General features: G+C 41.4%; 1 protein-coding gene and 1 non-coding gene across 4 annotated transcripts in view; one reads left to right on the top strand and one right to left on the bottom strand.

Annotated features, from left to right (window-relative positions):
• Positions 1-13,145, top strand: part of USP12 (ubiquitin specific peptidase 12) — a 79,317-nt gene extending 66,172 nt beyond the window's left edge. For all 3 annotated transcript variants that reach the window (XM_057707344.1, XM_057707346.1, XM_057707345.1), the window contains 3 exons: positions 5,928-6,125; positions 8,725-8,803; positions 9,971-13,145. In XM_057707344.1, the coding sequence (XP_057563327.1) occupies positions 5,928-6,125; positions 8,725-8,803; positions 9,971-10,072 (379 nt within the window). In that variant the 3' untranslated portion in view covers positions 10,073-13,145. The remainder of the gene's footprint in view (positions 1-5,927; positions 6,126-8,724; positions 8,804-9,970) is intronic.
• Positions 7,073-7,144, bottom strand: TRNAE-UUC (transfer RNA glutamic acid (anticodon UUC)). Its single transcript has one exon. It is a non-coding gene; the product is annotated as a tRNA-Glu (tRNA).
• Positions 13,146-16,030: the final 2,885 nt, after the last annotated feature.

Below are 16,030 nucleotides of genomic sequence, written 5' to 3' on the forward strand. Positions count from 1 at the left end.
CAGAATCACACACTGCGTTTAGTGTTTGTGTCTCTTTTAGTCTTTTTTACATTTGGAGCAGTTCCTTAGTCTTTTGGCTTTCATTAGCTTGACACTTGAAAGTTACAGATTAGTTATTTTATAGAATGTCCTTCTTTGGGTTTGTCTCATGTTTTCGTATGATTAGGCTCAGGAGTCACGCGGAAGTGATGCTGTGTTCTTCTTGTTGTGTTCTTTTATATGGCACACGACTGTGATGTATGTCGTGTTGGGGTCCCCAAGACTACTCCTGGCTTTGGCGCTTCAGTGGGAGGACTCGCGGGACTCAGCATGTGTGGTCGTGCTCACAGCTGAGATTTATTGCAGGGGAAGGGGACAAGTACAGTCAACAAAGGGGAAGCTAGGCCAGCTTCCAGGAGTCCTGTCCCCATGCAGTCACACAGATGTACTTAATTCCTCCAGCATCCAATGTGAGAACGTCGGAGAAATGTTTTCTCCCAGGGAAGCTCATCACAGGCTCGGTGCCTGAGATATTTATTGGAAGCCAGTCATGTAGGCATCCTCTGTCTGGCATGTGCCCAAATTCCAGACTCCTGGAAGGAAAGCAGGTGTTCAGCATAAACTTTATTACTTTCACAGACAGTTCAGGCACATCGAGACATGCTTATCAGATAGGGAACAGTGGGGACACCCCCAAATCAGGTTCCCAGATGCTAAGCCAGGACCATCGTGCACCCGGCCTTTCTGAGGACGGCCTGAGGCCTGCTCTGGGGCCCTGTTCTGCACATCCCGTGACTTGACTAAGGTTCTGTCTCCCAGCGTTCTTCACTGTTAAGCTGTGCTCTTCCCCAGTTGTAATTCCTATATATTTTGTGTGGAGATATTTTGAGATTGGGAACATCTCCATTTCTCATGAAACTTTCCATTTTCCATCTTCGGAATCTCGGTGAGGACCCAGGGTTCCTGTTTGGTCCCGTGGGCTGTGATTGTCTTCTTTATTTTCACGGTCAGAGCACCCCGATTCGGCCAGCAGGAGCCCTTCCTGCCACCTCCCATGTCGTTTGACCTGTCCCAGCGTTCTCCAGCCCCTCTCTGCTCTCTGGTGTAACCAGATGTCCAGGCTCACTCTGTACTGTCCTTGTCCCCTTGCTGGTACCAGCCGTTTCTCGAAGGAGCTCCGGATCCTTTTAGGGGGAGGATAATGTTTAAAACCCAGGGCCGTGGTGCAGGTGTGCTCATTGCTGTTGCAGTGTCACCGTTCCTGGGCCCCCTTAGTGAATAGAGCTGAGGACGTGTGGGCACGTGTGGACATACGTACACACGTTTACATCTGTGCTAACTTACCTGTTACTTTATCTGTATCGAAAAACCACAAATTCACAACAGCGCCTCCCATTTCAGCCAGCACCATAGGGTGCATTCTGGTTTTCTCCTTTTTCATATTTGTAAGCCCCTCCTCTGACAGTACAGATTGGCTCTCATTATCCTTATATATTTAATAATTTGGTCAGTGCCCCTGTAGGTAGCCAGGCTTATCACCCCACCCCTGCCCCCCAGAAATAAATACTTATGTGGCCAATGATCTTCAACAAATGATGGTGGGAAAACTGGGTATCCACATGCAAAAGATTGAAGTTGGATCCTTACCTCATAACATCTATAAAAATTAACTCAAAATGGATTAAAGACCTAAACAAAACACCTGAAACTATAAAACTCTTAGAAGATGACATAGGGGAAAAGCCTTACGATGTTGAATGTGGCAGTGATTTCTTGAATATGACACTAAAAGCACAAGCAGCAAAAACAAGAACAGAAAAATGACTATATCAAACCTGGAAACTTAACATGCAACAAAGGAAGCAATGGAATGAAGTGGCGTGAATGGGAGAAGATGTTTGAAAATCAGGTATCTAATAAAGAGGTTAACATCCAGGATATCAAGAACTCACACAGCTCGGACTTCCTAGGTGGTGTAGTGGTTAAGGACCCGCCTGCCAATGCAGGGGACACGGGTTCAAGCCCTGCTCCAGGAAGATACCACATGCCACGGAGCAACTAAGCCCGTGTGCCACAACTATTGAGCCTGCACTCTAGACCCCATGCTCTACAGCAAAAGAAGCCACTGCAATGAGGAGCCTGTGCACCACAATGAAGAGTAGCCCCAGCTCTCAGCAACTAGAGAAAGCCCATGTGCAATAATGAAGACCCAACGCAGCCAATAAATAAATAAAATAAATTATAAAAAAAAACACAAAAAACTCACACAGCTCGACAGTAGAAACCAAATCACCAGATTAAAAAATGGGCAAAGAACTCGAATAAACATTTCTCCAAAGAAGACATACAAATGGCCAACAAGCATATGAAAAGATAACATAACTAATTATCAGGGAAATGCAAGTCAAAACCATAATAAGATACCACCTCATATTAGTTAGGATGACTACTTTCAAACAGAAGGAGAAAATAGCAAGCATTGAGGATGTGGGGAAAAGGGAACTATGCGTTATTGGTGGGAATGTAAAATGTAGCAGCCACTGTGGAAAACAGTGTGAAGATTCCTCAAAAATACTAAAAATAGAATTACCATATGATCCAGCATTCTGCTTCTAGGTGCATATCCAAAGGAATTGATGCAGGATTTTCTTTTTTCTTTTTTCTTTTTTTTGGCGCACGGGCTTTGTTGCTCCGCGGCATGTGGGATCTTCCTGGAGCAGGGATCGAACCCGTGTCCCCTGCATTGGCAGGCAGATTCTCAACCACTGCACCACCTAGGAAGCCCCGATGCAGCATTTTCAAAGAGATATGTGCACTCCCATGTTCATTGCTGAGTGTCCCATAAATGTTGTTTAGATCCATCATACCTTCCCTATTCCTACTGATTTTTTTTTGAGATTTATTTTATTATTTATTTATTTATTGGTTGCATTGGGTCTTTGTTGCTGCACACAGGCTTTCTCTAGTTGTGGCAACAGGAGCTACTCTTTGTTGCGGTGCACTGGTTTCTCACTGCAGTGGCTTCTCTTGTTGCGGAGCACGGGCTCTAGGCGCACGGGCTTCAGTAATTGCGGCGAGTAGACTTAGTAGTTGTGGCGCACGAGTTTAGTTGCTCTGAGGCATGTGGGATCTTCCTGGACCAGGGATCGAACCCGTGTCCCCTGCGTTGGCAGGCGGATTCTCAACCACTGGGCCACCAGGGGAAGCCCCCTGCTGATTTTGTTTGTTGGTGATAGAAGTCTGTTAAAGATGTCAGCTCTCTGCATTTATCTGTTTCTTTCTTTAATTGTCGAATGTGGAAGCTTTCGTATTTGGCGCGTGTACTTGAAGGTTGTCCCTCTTGATTCATGGCCCTCTTTGTTATGGAATGTCCTGCTTTATCTCTGGTAACACTCCTTGGCTTGGGTTCAACGTTGCCTGATGTTAGCATCAGCCAAAGCTTTGCTGACTTTGTTAATGTCTTTTTCCATCCTTCTCCCTTTTAAAAATAGTTTTAAATTATAATTAGATATTATCAAGAAAGGTAAATACCTCTTATGTTAGTGCAAAATGAACACATCTTATTGTTTTAAAGATGTAAAAGCAAGAAAATGTATATCATTAAGTTCATCCAAATTTTAATCATTGTGTAGCAGGTAAATGCCATTTAAAAAATCTAAATAGAAAATTAATTTATAAGTCAGTTTACAGAAGATAAAAATCAACGTCTGTTTCAAAAAGGAAAACTAAACTATAAAGGAAAAAGAAGTTCTCTGTCCTCCCAGTGTTTTCTTCAGCAGATTTGTCTTTTGTAGAAAACATTACTTTCCAAGACCACTGTTTTAACAAGAATGACAGAGATCAAGAGCTCTGTAAGGTAACCTTTCTCCACACACGTGTGAATGGAAGGAAAAGCAGAATCCCATCCGTCCTTTGGTGTCCTGGAGGAGCTGGTGTTTCAGGCAGGGAATCGGCTGCTTTGTTTGTCCTCTTACTGCACCATCTCCACGATGAGTTAGACTCAGCTTCTGTGTGTTCTTCAGTTCTTCCTGAGCCGTTTCAGGGTGAGACAAATTCTGTGAGATGGTCTTTCATCATCTTTAAAATGAGCCTCGACAGGTGTTTGTGTTCGACTTTATCCTGTCTCTCTTCACAAGCACTGGGTTGCCTTATGGTAGCTGACAGTTCCTCCTCTGGGAGGAGGCGCTGCCGGCAGGATCCGTGTTCCTCCCGTGTTGTCTGACGGGGCGTATTTTATCAGCTGGCGTTTGGACATGCTCTCTTTTCTCTGTTCCAGCTTTCCCCTCTCTGCTCTGGCTTCATTTCTGAAAGCACGTTTTTCCTCACCCGCAGAGGGTGTCTGTCTCCTCTTCCTAAGCCTGACTGACTGCATCTGACACACTGAGGCATCCTCATGGGTCTGCACCTCACTGGACATTTTCAAGGCATACTTTGTTTTTGTTGTTTTCAAAGAGTTTGTGGTTTGGAAGGAGTTTTAGCAACTCTACAGGAGTTTGAGTATCTGATGTTTGAGTTAGATTAGTGTGCATATAAATATATATCTTGACTTTTTTACTTTCCATAAGTATTTTCCCATGCCATTTAGAAACTTACCAACATTGTTTGAAGTTGTATAACATTCTGTTGTGTTTGTATTGTATTTCAGCCTTTCCTGTTGTTGAATAGCTAGGATTCTCCCACTTTTTCACAGTATAAAATAACTCTAGAACTGAATTCTTCCTAGAATTCTAGTATTTGAGACGATATGTTTAATTTCTAGAAATGGGATTATGGCAAAGGCCATATAGACTGTTAATTCGTATTGGTTGATTGCTTTCCAGGAATGATTAGGTTTTACATTTATTTCCGCTGTTTTTCAAAGGCCAGGCTAGTAAATATTTCTGGAATAATAAGCTGCCCCACCACATTTTAAGATCTGTAGAGTGCAGGTTTAGAATAATGCTATGAAGTTATTTTTTTCACTATATTAGAGGCAGTGCCTTAGTAAATTTCATTTTTTAATTATAAGAAGTGTTTTGCCTCACTGAACACACACAGAATTCTGTTCTGCACCGTTTGTCAAGTACCTGCCATGTGCTGGGTAGTGGAGAAATGTCATAAAAGAGATGGTTTCTGTGCATCCAGAGTCCAGACCCTAGAAGAAGAGAAAGACCCATTATCAACCAAATGTTTGCTAGTGTAGTGAACTGTGCACGTATAAAGTGAGTCTGTAAAGTGCCGATGGAGGGCTGAGGAGAACAGTTACTTATGCCAGAAGATCACACTGGTGCTGGTGAAATGGGGGAGCAGAGGCGTGTCAGGGAGAGGCGGCATGGACAGGTCTTCAGGGTTACTGAGGACCGGGAGGCCTGTGCTTACAGGTAAAAACTTCAGTCCTGTGTTTCCAGATTATTTTATTCCCTTTCCGGGATACATGCAGTCAGTGCTCTTAATAAGGACTTGTTTCTGGTCTCTGGAAAACGCCTTTAGTGGATGGTCTTTAATGCTTTTCTTACTGTCTCCTCTTCTCAGTCTGTTACTGGGTTAAAGAGCTGAATAGAACAAATGGATCTCAGCCTCCACTCACATCCAAAGATGTGAGTGGCTTTGAGGAACTGGTTTTTCGTCCACCAGGCACAGACATCAAGAGCCTTCAGCCTCAGCATAAGGGACTGTGTTTGAGAAGAGTTCTTAATAAAGGGCTGGGCCATCCCATCTCTCTGGGAGTGATTCCAAGTGCTGCGTCAGTGTATGTGGTTTGGTGCTGCTGGGGGCAGGGACCGTCTTCGGACTTTGAGAGTGTTGGTTTGCCAGTACAGCAGGTACGGGTAGAAATATGCAGAAGTGAGCAGTGCCAGGCTGGGAGGGCTGACCATCTAGCTGTTAACTGAATCATGACGTTTGAGAATTCTTTTAAGGACATGGTGACTGTCTTCTATGAAATTTTGTTTTCGTGTTTATTTTAACAGGATGAAAGTTAAAAAGCTGCCCATGATTCTGGCCCTACATCTGAAAAGGTTTAAATACATGGATCAACTTCATCGATATACAAAACTTTCTTACCGGGTAGTTTTTCCTTTAGAACTTCGTCTATTTAACACTTCAGGCGATGCAACCAATCCTGACAGAATGTACGACCTCGTAGCCGTCGTGGTTCACTGTGGAAGGTAACGGGCCGCGGGCCACGCTGGCAAGATGCTCGGTGGTGGGCAGTGCACGTGCAGGATGCTCCTGAACTGCTCGGATGTAGGCCTTTCAGAGGTTCTGTATCCCTCGGTGCTATAGGACTGAGATAAGTTTATTTCACAGGGGCTATTTCAGATACATTTTACCATTTCCTCCTTAAAACTTTTCTTTTTTTTTTTTTGGCACACGGGCTTAGTTGCTCCGCGGCATGTGGGATCTTCCTGGAGCTGGGATCGAACCTGTGACCTCTGCATTGGCAGGTGGATTCTCAACCACTGCGCCACCTAGGAAGCCCATCCTTAAAACTTTTATATATTAAAATAATACAGGGACTTCCCTGGAGGTCCAGTGGTTAAGACTCCGTGCTTCCACTGCAGAGGGCATGGGTTCAATTCCTGGTCTGGGAATAAAGATCCTAGATCCTATATGCTGCATGGTCACACACACAAAAAAAGTTAAGTTCTAAATGAATTTAAAAAATAAATAAAATAGTATGTTATTGTTCTTAGTGTTTAAATATTACTCTGAGAACTTTAAGTCCTGTTAGTTTTTCCTTTCCTTTTTTTTTTCCTGATTGTTGGTAAAAGATGATGCTGCTTAAAAAGATTTTACAAAATAATTACTTATGAGGTTAATTGGATATGTTCATCATGTTAATGATTGTGAAGAATACTTTCAAAAGGCTTTAGAGATAAGCCTTCTGATTTTACAAGTCTTTGTGTTTATTTCCAATTTAGTGTACTATCTCATCTATAGATCGTAATTTATAAAATAGCTCAAAAAATTTTCACACCACAAGAGCATCACATAATCAGCATTTATATTTGGAACATACAGTCTTCATTGACTATTTAGAATTTCCTATAATAATTGTATTTATTTTTATTTATTTATTTTTGGCCGCGCCGCTCGGCTTGTGGGATCTCAGTTCCCAGACCAGGGATTGAACCTGGGCCTTGGCAGTGAAAGCGCCAAGTCCTAACCACTGGACCACCAGGGAAGTCTGTCCTGTAATAATTTTAAGACAGGGTCCTCATCTTTTTCACTTGGCTGTCAGAAACTTGTACTTAACAGCATGTTGTACAGTTGATGGACAGCTCATTAGCTGTCCTACCCTCCCAGCTTTCTACTCAGAATGTGTCAGGACAGCTGGCGGGGAGTCCACTTCTGTCACAGTCTTTAATGGTCTGTGTCAGTCCATCTCCTGTCACTTATCCTCAGCAGTAATCTGTCTTTTCCATTTTGGAGCATTATGTTTCTGAAGTAAGAGTGATGACACCTGAACAGAGGAAAACGATATCAGATAACTTACAGAACCCTGGTGTAAAGATCAGACTGGAGGTTTATTTTAGCATTAAAGCTTTTTTGCTTTTTGTTTTTTTAAGTTTTGAGGTATTTTCCTCTGCAGTGAAAAAGTACTCTCTTTGTGTCATTTTGTCACCTAAGATATTCATCTCAACCTCGGGATCAAAGATCTGAGATGTAGGAAACTTAGAGGCAGCTTATTTTCATGTCTGAGGTTGCTTCTTTTAAAATAGTATTCACCTAAAGAATAATCTGTGTTGAAAATATTTCAGATCTGTAATATGATAATTGTGGTAGAATTATAATGTAATTAAAAAATTATACATAAACTTTTATGGTGAGTCATACTTCAACTGGGAGAGGTTAAAGCCCTTCGACATGTTCTTTATAAAGAATTTCTTTTATTTATTTGTTTATTTATTTGGCCACGCTGCCCGGCACGTGGGGGTGTTAGTTCCCTGACCAGAGGCTGAGCCCGGGCCCCCTGTAGTGGAAACGTGCAGTCTTAAGCACTGGATCGCCAGGGAAGTCCCTAAGAATTTCTTTTAAAAGAAATAATCCCACCTTTATTTTTACATTTTTCTAGATTTCTGTATTCCAGATTTGTTTAAAATGAGATGCAGAGGCAATTATAATTATTATAATGGTGCTAAGAGTTAAGTGCTTAAAGCTAGCACTGATGATACTAAAAATAAAAGTCACTTGTTTAAAGAAGTTTTTATGAAGTTTGAACTTGATTTCAGAACGATGGATTTGATATCTTTACTTTTTCAAGCATCATATGGAATCTTTCCTCAAGAAGAACTACTGCCAAGGGTTAAGACTCAGATATAATTCCACATGCATTGTTTTGTAGTTATATTCAGCATGTTCTGGCTGTGATCACCACTCCTTCCCCCCAAAAATGCTAGAAAATTTTATTTAAATCTTTCATGGAAGCAAATTTGAAAATTACTTCAAAAATATAAATTTTAAAAGGCAACAAAGAATTTTAATAGTATAGTTTTATATAAATAGTATACTATTTGTATCTCTCAAAGTAGAGCACTAATTATTTGATTTTAAAATTGAATGCCAGTTCAGATCAATGTAGCTTGATCTTTTCGGAGAAAGAATAGGTAAGGGATATTTTTATCTGTTTCAGTTTTTCTACTTTATAGAATATGAAATTTAGGGCATAGAAGAGTAATACTAATAAAAATAGTATTTTATTATTTAGTAATAATAAATTTTATTATTTTGTATAAAATTAACTTTTATTTCTCTTTGTTTCAGTGGTCCCAATCGAGGCCATTATATTGCAATAGTTAAGAGTCATGATTTTTGGTTGCTGTTTGATGACGACATTGTAGAAGTAAGTAGCTTCCTAATTTCGTGTTTTTCTTCAAAGTTGTGTGTGTATATTGCTCTTGACTTTTTCCTCCCAGCTTCTCGTTGTCTTGATATATAACAGGTCTTCAGATTATAGTCTAATTCCTGTTTCTTATGCCCTAACATCCAGTCCAATGCTGGAATGGTCAGCTAACTTTTTAAATGTTTAGAATAGAACAAGGGAAATCTTTCAACAATAGAGCTAATTTAAAGAAACAAAAACAAAAAACTTAAACACTATTAAAAAATAATTTGTTGAGCTGTAAGACACATACATAAAGTATGCAGGTTTTAAGCAACAACTTAAATTTTTACACGTGAATGCACACGTTGTGCACGCGTGTAACCGCCGTCTAGATCCGGATACAATGTATTTTCAACACCCGCACAAGCTCCCTCATTCCTCTTCCTGGTCAGCACTCACAGCTTTCCTCCCCTACCCACCACCCTCTGGAATCCACTGTTTTCGAACGTTATTATGTTTTTGTGACTAACTTTGCATATGTTGGAACATAAGTGGACTCATCCAGTGTGACTTGTTTTGTATCTGGCTTTTTTCACTCATCAGTATCTGTGCAACTCATTCTTGTTGCCTGCAATAGTAGTCCTTTTTTATTGCTGTCTAATTCTCCATTGTGTGAAGCTACCATGTTAGAAACGTGGCTTTTTGTCCATTGTTGACTATTGCAAGTAAAGCTGCCTTGATTATCCTTGTACAAGTCTTTTGCTGGACATACGCGCCCGTTTTTCTTGGGTACGTATTAGATTGGACCATATGGAATTGCCGTTTGCATAGGTCCCAAATGGTTGACACTTAGTGGTTTCCTGTAGTTGGGCCTGTACCCAGGAAGAGAATTGTTGGGTCCCACACAGGGTCACAGTATGTCAGCCTCAGAAGATGAGGCTAAACATTCTCCCCAGTGTCTGTGCCATGTTACATTCCTCCCAGCTGTGAGTGAGTTCCTTTTGTTCTGTGTTCTCACCAATACTTGACATCATCCGTCTTTTTAATTTAAGCCATTCTGATTGAGCAGAACTACTTTATGAATGAGAAAATGAAAGGCATTATTCTAAGAAAGGTTGGAGATTTTACTGGATTTAAGCAGCTCAAAGAGCTCTTTTTTACTGATGTTTATGTTTTGCCTTGCAGAAAATAGATGCACAAGCTATTGAAGAATTCTACGGGTTGACATCAGATATCTCAAAGAACTCTGAGTCTGGCTACATCCTTTTCTATCAGTCCCGGGACTGAGGGAGCCACGAGGAAGAGGGACTTTCCGCCTCATTTCTTCTGGGGTTATTTGGGAAAGGATCAAGCACCGATTTTACAAGAAAAGAGAAATGCAGGAAGCTCAGGGGGCAGTAGCACACTTTGCACACAATAAAGCAAAGACTGTGGATTAACACGCTCTTCCTATCATGGTAGTCGAGTGATTTGCTCAGGTATCATGCTGTCTGCGCAGTTCCATACAACGAGGCAGTGAAATCAGAGATACCAGCTCCTCTTGTAAAGCAGCCTTCCAGTAACTGACATGCATTTTCTCTTCCTTAATTGCACCAGTAATGATTGGACTCCTTGGGGGTGCAGTAGAGAGATCGGGAATCTGTGCGAGGTTGTCCTGGCGACTGCAGGAGGCGATGTTGAACATGCTGCATACGTTTGCCTGGTTGAACACGTCGAGAAAGAATACTGGGTGGTCTTTTCAAGCGTAAACCAGAAATACTTTTGGGCCCAACACTTGCAGTTGCCTTCCTGATGTAAAGAAGCTAACAGATACTAGAATCCAGTGTCAGGAAGACAAATACGTTTGCTTCTCTGAAGAAGCTTATAATAATATACAGTATATGTATATCTAGGGAACAATTGGTCAAAAGCGGCTTTTTGTTTCCCCAAGGGGAAAGACTGGCTTTGTAATTATAATTTTTTTCCTTATTTATTTTACTTAAAACTGGTAGAGTCTAAGTATTGTATGAAGTGCCCATGATTCTGTCAGTAAATTTGAGCATATTTTTATTAGTTTTTGTCAGTTTAACTAATCCTTTTGTTTGTTTCTATTTTTAAGGTGAATTTTAAACTCTATTTTAAATCATAAGTTACCTTGAGAAAAATTGCAATGAAAGGAGGTAAATATTCTTTTTCAGGAGGAACTGATATCTCTGGCTAAATTTGTCCTAGTTGTAAGTCAGTTATTTTATTCAGCTTTAATTTCAGTAAAGTAAAAAACTATCCAAAATTCCCTGTCCTTGTGGAATGATGTAAGAAATCCTGGTGCAGTGGTTGTGTGCTGGTCTTGAGAGTTCTTCAGTGCTCTGTTTCAGGTTGAGGCCACATTTGCAAAATTCATGTCATAGCAGTTACGTTATTTTCAAATGTTCTTTTTCCTGGAAAGAAGAGATCCATCCCAACCCCAGCGCCTTTGGAGCTAACAGACCCTGTGAAGATTACATTTTAATGAGGTCGACTGGAAGTGCTTTGAAAGCAAGTCCTTTTCTCCCCTTCTGCCTTTACAAATCTTACTTGGAAGAGTGTTCAGAAATTTAACTTTGTGTTTGTAAAGACTTCATTCTGTTGGGAGTGTCAAGAAGTAATGTGTGTGCTGTGAGATGTATGTAAACCGTTGCAGCTGACAGTTTTCCATGCATCAGTAAGTTGTCTGACAGTGGCCGAGTGTAACTTGCAGAGAATAATTGAATATATAGTGAAGGTAATAGCAATCAGGCCTTAGGTATTCTTTTACCCAAGTCTTTTCAGGCAGTAATCTTTTTTTTTGTTTTTAGTTGCTGTAATTTTCTAAACTTATTTTACTAATACTGTTGAGTCTGAAAAACAAGCAACAAAAAAGAATGTTTTTGTCTGCTGCTATTATTAACATTTATTATCTGTATCTTTTAGCTCAGGAAATGACTTCACCTATTCGTTCCATGAATAGATCTTTAACAGGGTCACTTAGCTCATTGGGCTGTTGAGACAGACGTGCTGGGAGAAAATGATGATGTGTTTTGACGGATTGCTTTTGAAGACACAGCTTCTAAAGCCTTACCTTGGCTGGAATGGTTTTGTACAAATTACACGGCCTGCCTGATCTACCAGCATGGCACAGAGAGTCATAACGAAGAACGGGGGCAGGGTCATAGCTGCGGAGGTGGGTGCATTTTTTTGTTTTGAGGGGTTCAGACGAATTGTCTTGAAACTTAAAGCTGAATTTCTGCAGCTTTCAGTGCGGAGACGGGGAGTAACATGACGCTGAACCAATTTTTAACTTGCGTTGGGCCACAGAATGTATGAGAAAGACAGATGAAGTCATTTGCATAAAGGTACAGCATTGGGATACTATGTTCTGTTTGTTTTTACATTTGCGTTTAAGAAAACATACAGTAAAAGCCAAGGTTAAATTTCCTATGAAGGCAAGTTCGAGCGTCTTTTTGAGTTCCATGGTAGTCGCACACTGTTCACATCTACACCCTTTTTAATAGGATGACTTGTCAGGGGAGGGGTGATGGTTCTCAATTTACTTTGTACTCAAAGTGCAGCTGCATCTGCGTAAAATGTTTTGAAGCTTCTCAGAAACGCAGTATACTTTAAAAACATGTAGGGTTAGGGTTGGGGGGAAATGCAGATGTCGTAAGTAAGAAAAGTGACCCAGATAGAAAGCGTTGTGAGGTTGTGTGTGGAGAGACTGATTGAAATGAGGGGCGGGTTTCAGTTGTAAATGTGGCTGATAGCTGTCTAACTGTGTACGTGTGTGTTGGGATGGCTGTCCCGTATTTTGTATATTGGAATAAAAATTTCTATAAATTATCGTAACTGAAAGTAAATATTCTGAATTAAGTCACTTCTAAATCACATGGCTTCTGTCTTGGTGGCTCTACCTTTAGAAGCTGGCTCGAGGACAGGAACCCTGAGACTCTAGGCAAAGGGAAGAGGGGGTGTGTAATATATGGGCCTCGTCACCTCTAACCATCCGTGTAGGGTTTTTTCTTTCCTTGATGGCAGTAGAAAGACCTCACTTCCATAACATACTACTCTTGATACTTTCTTTAAAGCGACTTTTCATTAAAGATTCTCTCATGAGGTATTTACCTGGGAGCTGGGAGGCTAAGGTGCTCAGGTCCTGGCTCTTCAGTGAATTTAACTGTGTGACCTTGGGCAAGTCACTTAACCTCTCTGTGCTTCAGTCTCCCTATCTTGTAAAATGGGAGTAATACCTACCTCACAGGGTTGTTGTGGGGATTAATTAGATATAATGTCTGTAAAGCATCTAAGGTTCTTGAAGAAGGCGCTATATAAATACAAAATAATATCTATTAAAGTTGGTTTATTTGTGCTTGTGGGGTCTTGTGTATTTTTTCCTGTTTTTTCCTAAGACGCATTTGCAAATGAAGTGTACATTTTGGACATTGTCTTACTGGTTTTGCTCAAAAGTGATTACTTTTGTTACCCAAAGAGATCTTCCCAGAACACATCCCGTGTAAAGAGCATTCCACACGTGCCTTCCTGTATTCAGCACGCACCTTGCATTTACATGTCTTCATTTAGTAGCACTGTCTTCCCCCAAATCCCAAGTCTAAGAGTTTAAATTTAGACTCATGGAATCTTAGCAAAAAATACCTTAACCGTCACTATTCCCAGCACCCCCCCTCCCTCCCAGGGTGGACGACGGCTCCTGTAAAATCAGCACATGAACTTGAAGGCCGGTCCACTGTTGAGTGACTTCAGTCGCTGTCTGTTTATCCTCAGCATTCTGGGGAACCGCGGCCTGGAGTCACTTGTTTGTTCACGGCTCTGAAGGAGCGTTCTCAGAGTAAACACAGGAGCGGGAGCCAGGCCGAGCGGGGACCCGAGACAGACATCGGTATCGTACTGAGTGAATGACATTGTCTGTCTTCAGGAGAGTTTTTCACGGACTGTTGAAAAGCCAAGACCTCCCCTCCCTTTTCCCAAGTTCCCCTTGTCATCCAGTGCCTGTAGATGTTATTTGAAAGCCTTTCCACCTCTCTTCATTGATCGGTTTTCTATAATAAGCTATTAACCATTTTAAAAACTTTCCAGACCTGCTGAAGTTACCAATCATTTTTGAGTGGAGCGTGTGATAGGCCCTATCCTCAGCATTTTACCTTTTTTTAAAGATCTTTATCTTGAAGACTGTGTCTACGAGGGAATGATATCCTTATTTTACAAAAGAGGAACCTAAGACTCTGCAAGGGCTAAGTGATTTTCCCAGTCACTCAACTGGAAGGTGTTAGTGAGTTATAACTTCACTGCCAAGCTCTTAACCCCTTGTTCCCTAAGGAAGGTTCTAAATTACTCTTAGGAATTCTCCCTCAAGCAGCCACTGTGGACCCCTGATTTCCAAGAAAACAAGCTTACACTATTCATCATATACCACTTATTATAACCCACCTTAATAATGGGTTCCTTTCTTAAATTTCCTCACCTGCTGTCAGTCATTTGCCCTATAATTATACTGATGTAAGACTTAATAAAAACTTTATACCTCCTAATCGTTTTCAAATAAAACTTTGAAGATCAAGAAAAATAGTCCCACTCTACTGATAAGTCCTTTCCAGATCTGGATAATTAGCAAAATCACTGGAGGAATTTGACTAATGTTCAGATTCCTGAGATCCATCTTGAAGATTTTGACTCACTGGAGGTGAGAGATCGCGTTCTCAGGGTCTCCCAGGTGATTCTTTCATCCAGGTTTGGGCCTCTGTTAGAACTCACCTGAAGTTCTAGATCATGTTTCTATAAGGCCAATCTGGAGTTGACCTGATGGGGGCTTTGTCAAAGGCCAAATTATCTAAGAAATGATCATGGGAAACTTAAGAGGGATGGAACTCTTGTCTTTACACACAGGGGTGCCTGAAGGGCTGCCATCTGGGGGGTGTTTTGCTTCTAGGGTTGAGTTGGGACAGAGTGGTGGGAAGAGCAGAGAGGCCTTTAAGTACAAGGGAAAGCTCTCTGTTCAGAATGAGAGAAGATAAGAAATGAAGTACTGGCTCGATGTGTTTGACCGTTGGCAGGTGGGGTTGCTAGACTGGCCCAGAGGTCGTGCTAGAGAAACAAGCTCCTTCCCAGATGAGGCAGCGGGGACGGAGTGCAGACAGGGAGCCGTGTATCCTAGGCCAGGGCTCCTATTAGCCCCACACAGACTGCCCTGTGTCTTGTAAAATAGCTGGGTGTAGAGTGCTATCATTTACCGCAGGGAGAATCTGTATTAGAGTGCACTGGTCGTTAGGGTGGGAAGCACCCCTTCACCTGTTGCCGTCTCGAGACGAGGTAGGTGGCAAGAGTCTCCAAGTTTCAGGTGGCAAAAGTTGAGTGCAAATTGCCTTCAGTTTGAGCAGGCAGGAGGGCCTTGGGTGAATCTACTCTGTGTAAAAAAAATGCACTCCACCATCTCTCAAAATACTGTCCTTTGGAGAACACTCAGGTTCTTTAGATTTCAGAACCTCCAAATTGTGGCCAACTTGATAGAAGACATTGAAAAGTGACCAAGGGTGATGGCTCAGCTTGTGTGATGGTGCGGCCCTCGCCCAGTAAATCCTGGGACGTGCACATCAGGTCACTGACAAGCTTTCCGAAGAAGAGACGTGTGATTTCACTGTATTTGGCCATGTCGTCACCAAGTCTCACCCACTGCAAGGCCCAGGAACAAGACAGTGATAGCATACGTCTCTGCACATTTTAGGGTGATAAAGGCAATAGTTGTGTTGTTTGTAACTTATTTACTGAAACTTTTCTTTGCTGGTAGCTTTTCCCTTCAGGAAGGAACCATTTTCCAAATGGTGTTTCTTTTAGGGTGCAAAAATGACTTTCTTGGCTGGGCTTTTACTGGCTAGTTCTTAATAACCTACAGCAGTGTTGTACTTACTTTAAGGAAAAATAGAAAGTGGTGCTAGGATGGTGAGGAAGGTAAACTTACATAATGCCCTGTCAGTGGATGAGATCATTAGATGGGATAATGGAAGCTTCAGAAAATATAACCTCGGGTAGCAGCTTACCTGTTTTCCCAGCATTACGTGTATTTATTGTCCTGAAACCCGTCTCAACTGTTGCACTCTGCCCAGCAGGTATACTTTTTAAATTCCTATTGCAAACAAAAAGTATGAGCAGTGTAGTATCTGGACTTCCATACGTCATATATGTCCTGTTTTACTGTGTATTAAGCTATTGATGAGAACTGGTTTGAAATTACATTAATTTGCT

This window comes from Hippopotamus amphibius, chromosome 14, assembly GCF_030028045.1.
Source record: "Hippopotamus amphibius kiboko isolate mHipAmp2 chromosome 14, mHipAmp2.hap2, whole genome shotgun sequence".
Lineage (NCBI taxonomy): Eukaryota > Metazoa > Chordata > Mammalia > Artiodactyla > Hippopotamidae > Hippopotamus > Hippopotamus amphibius.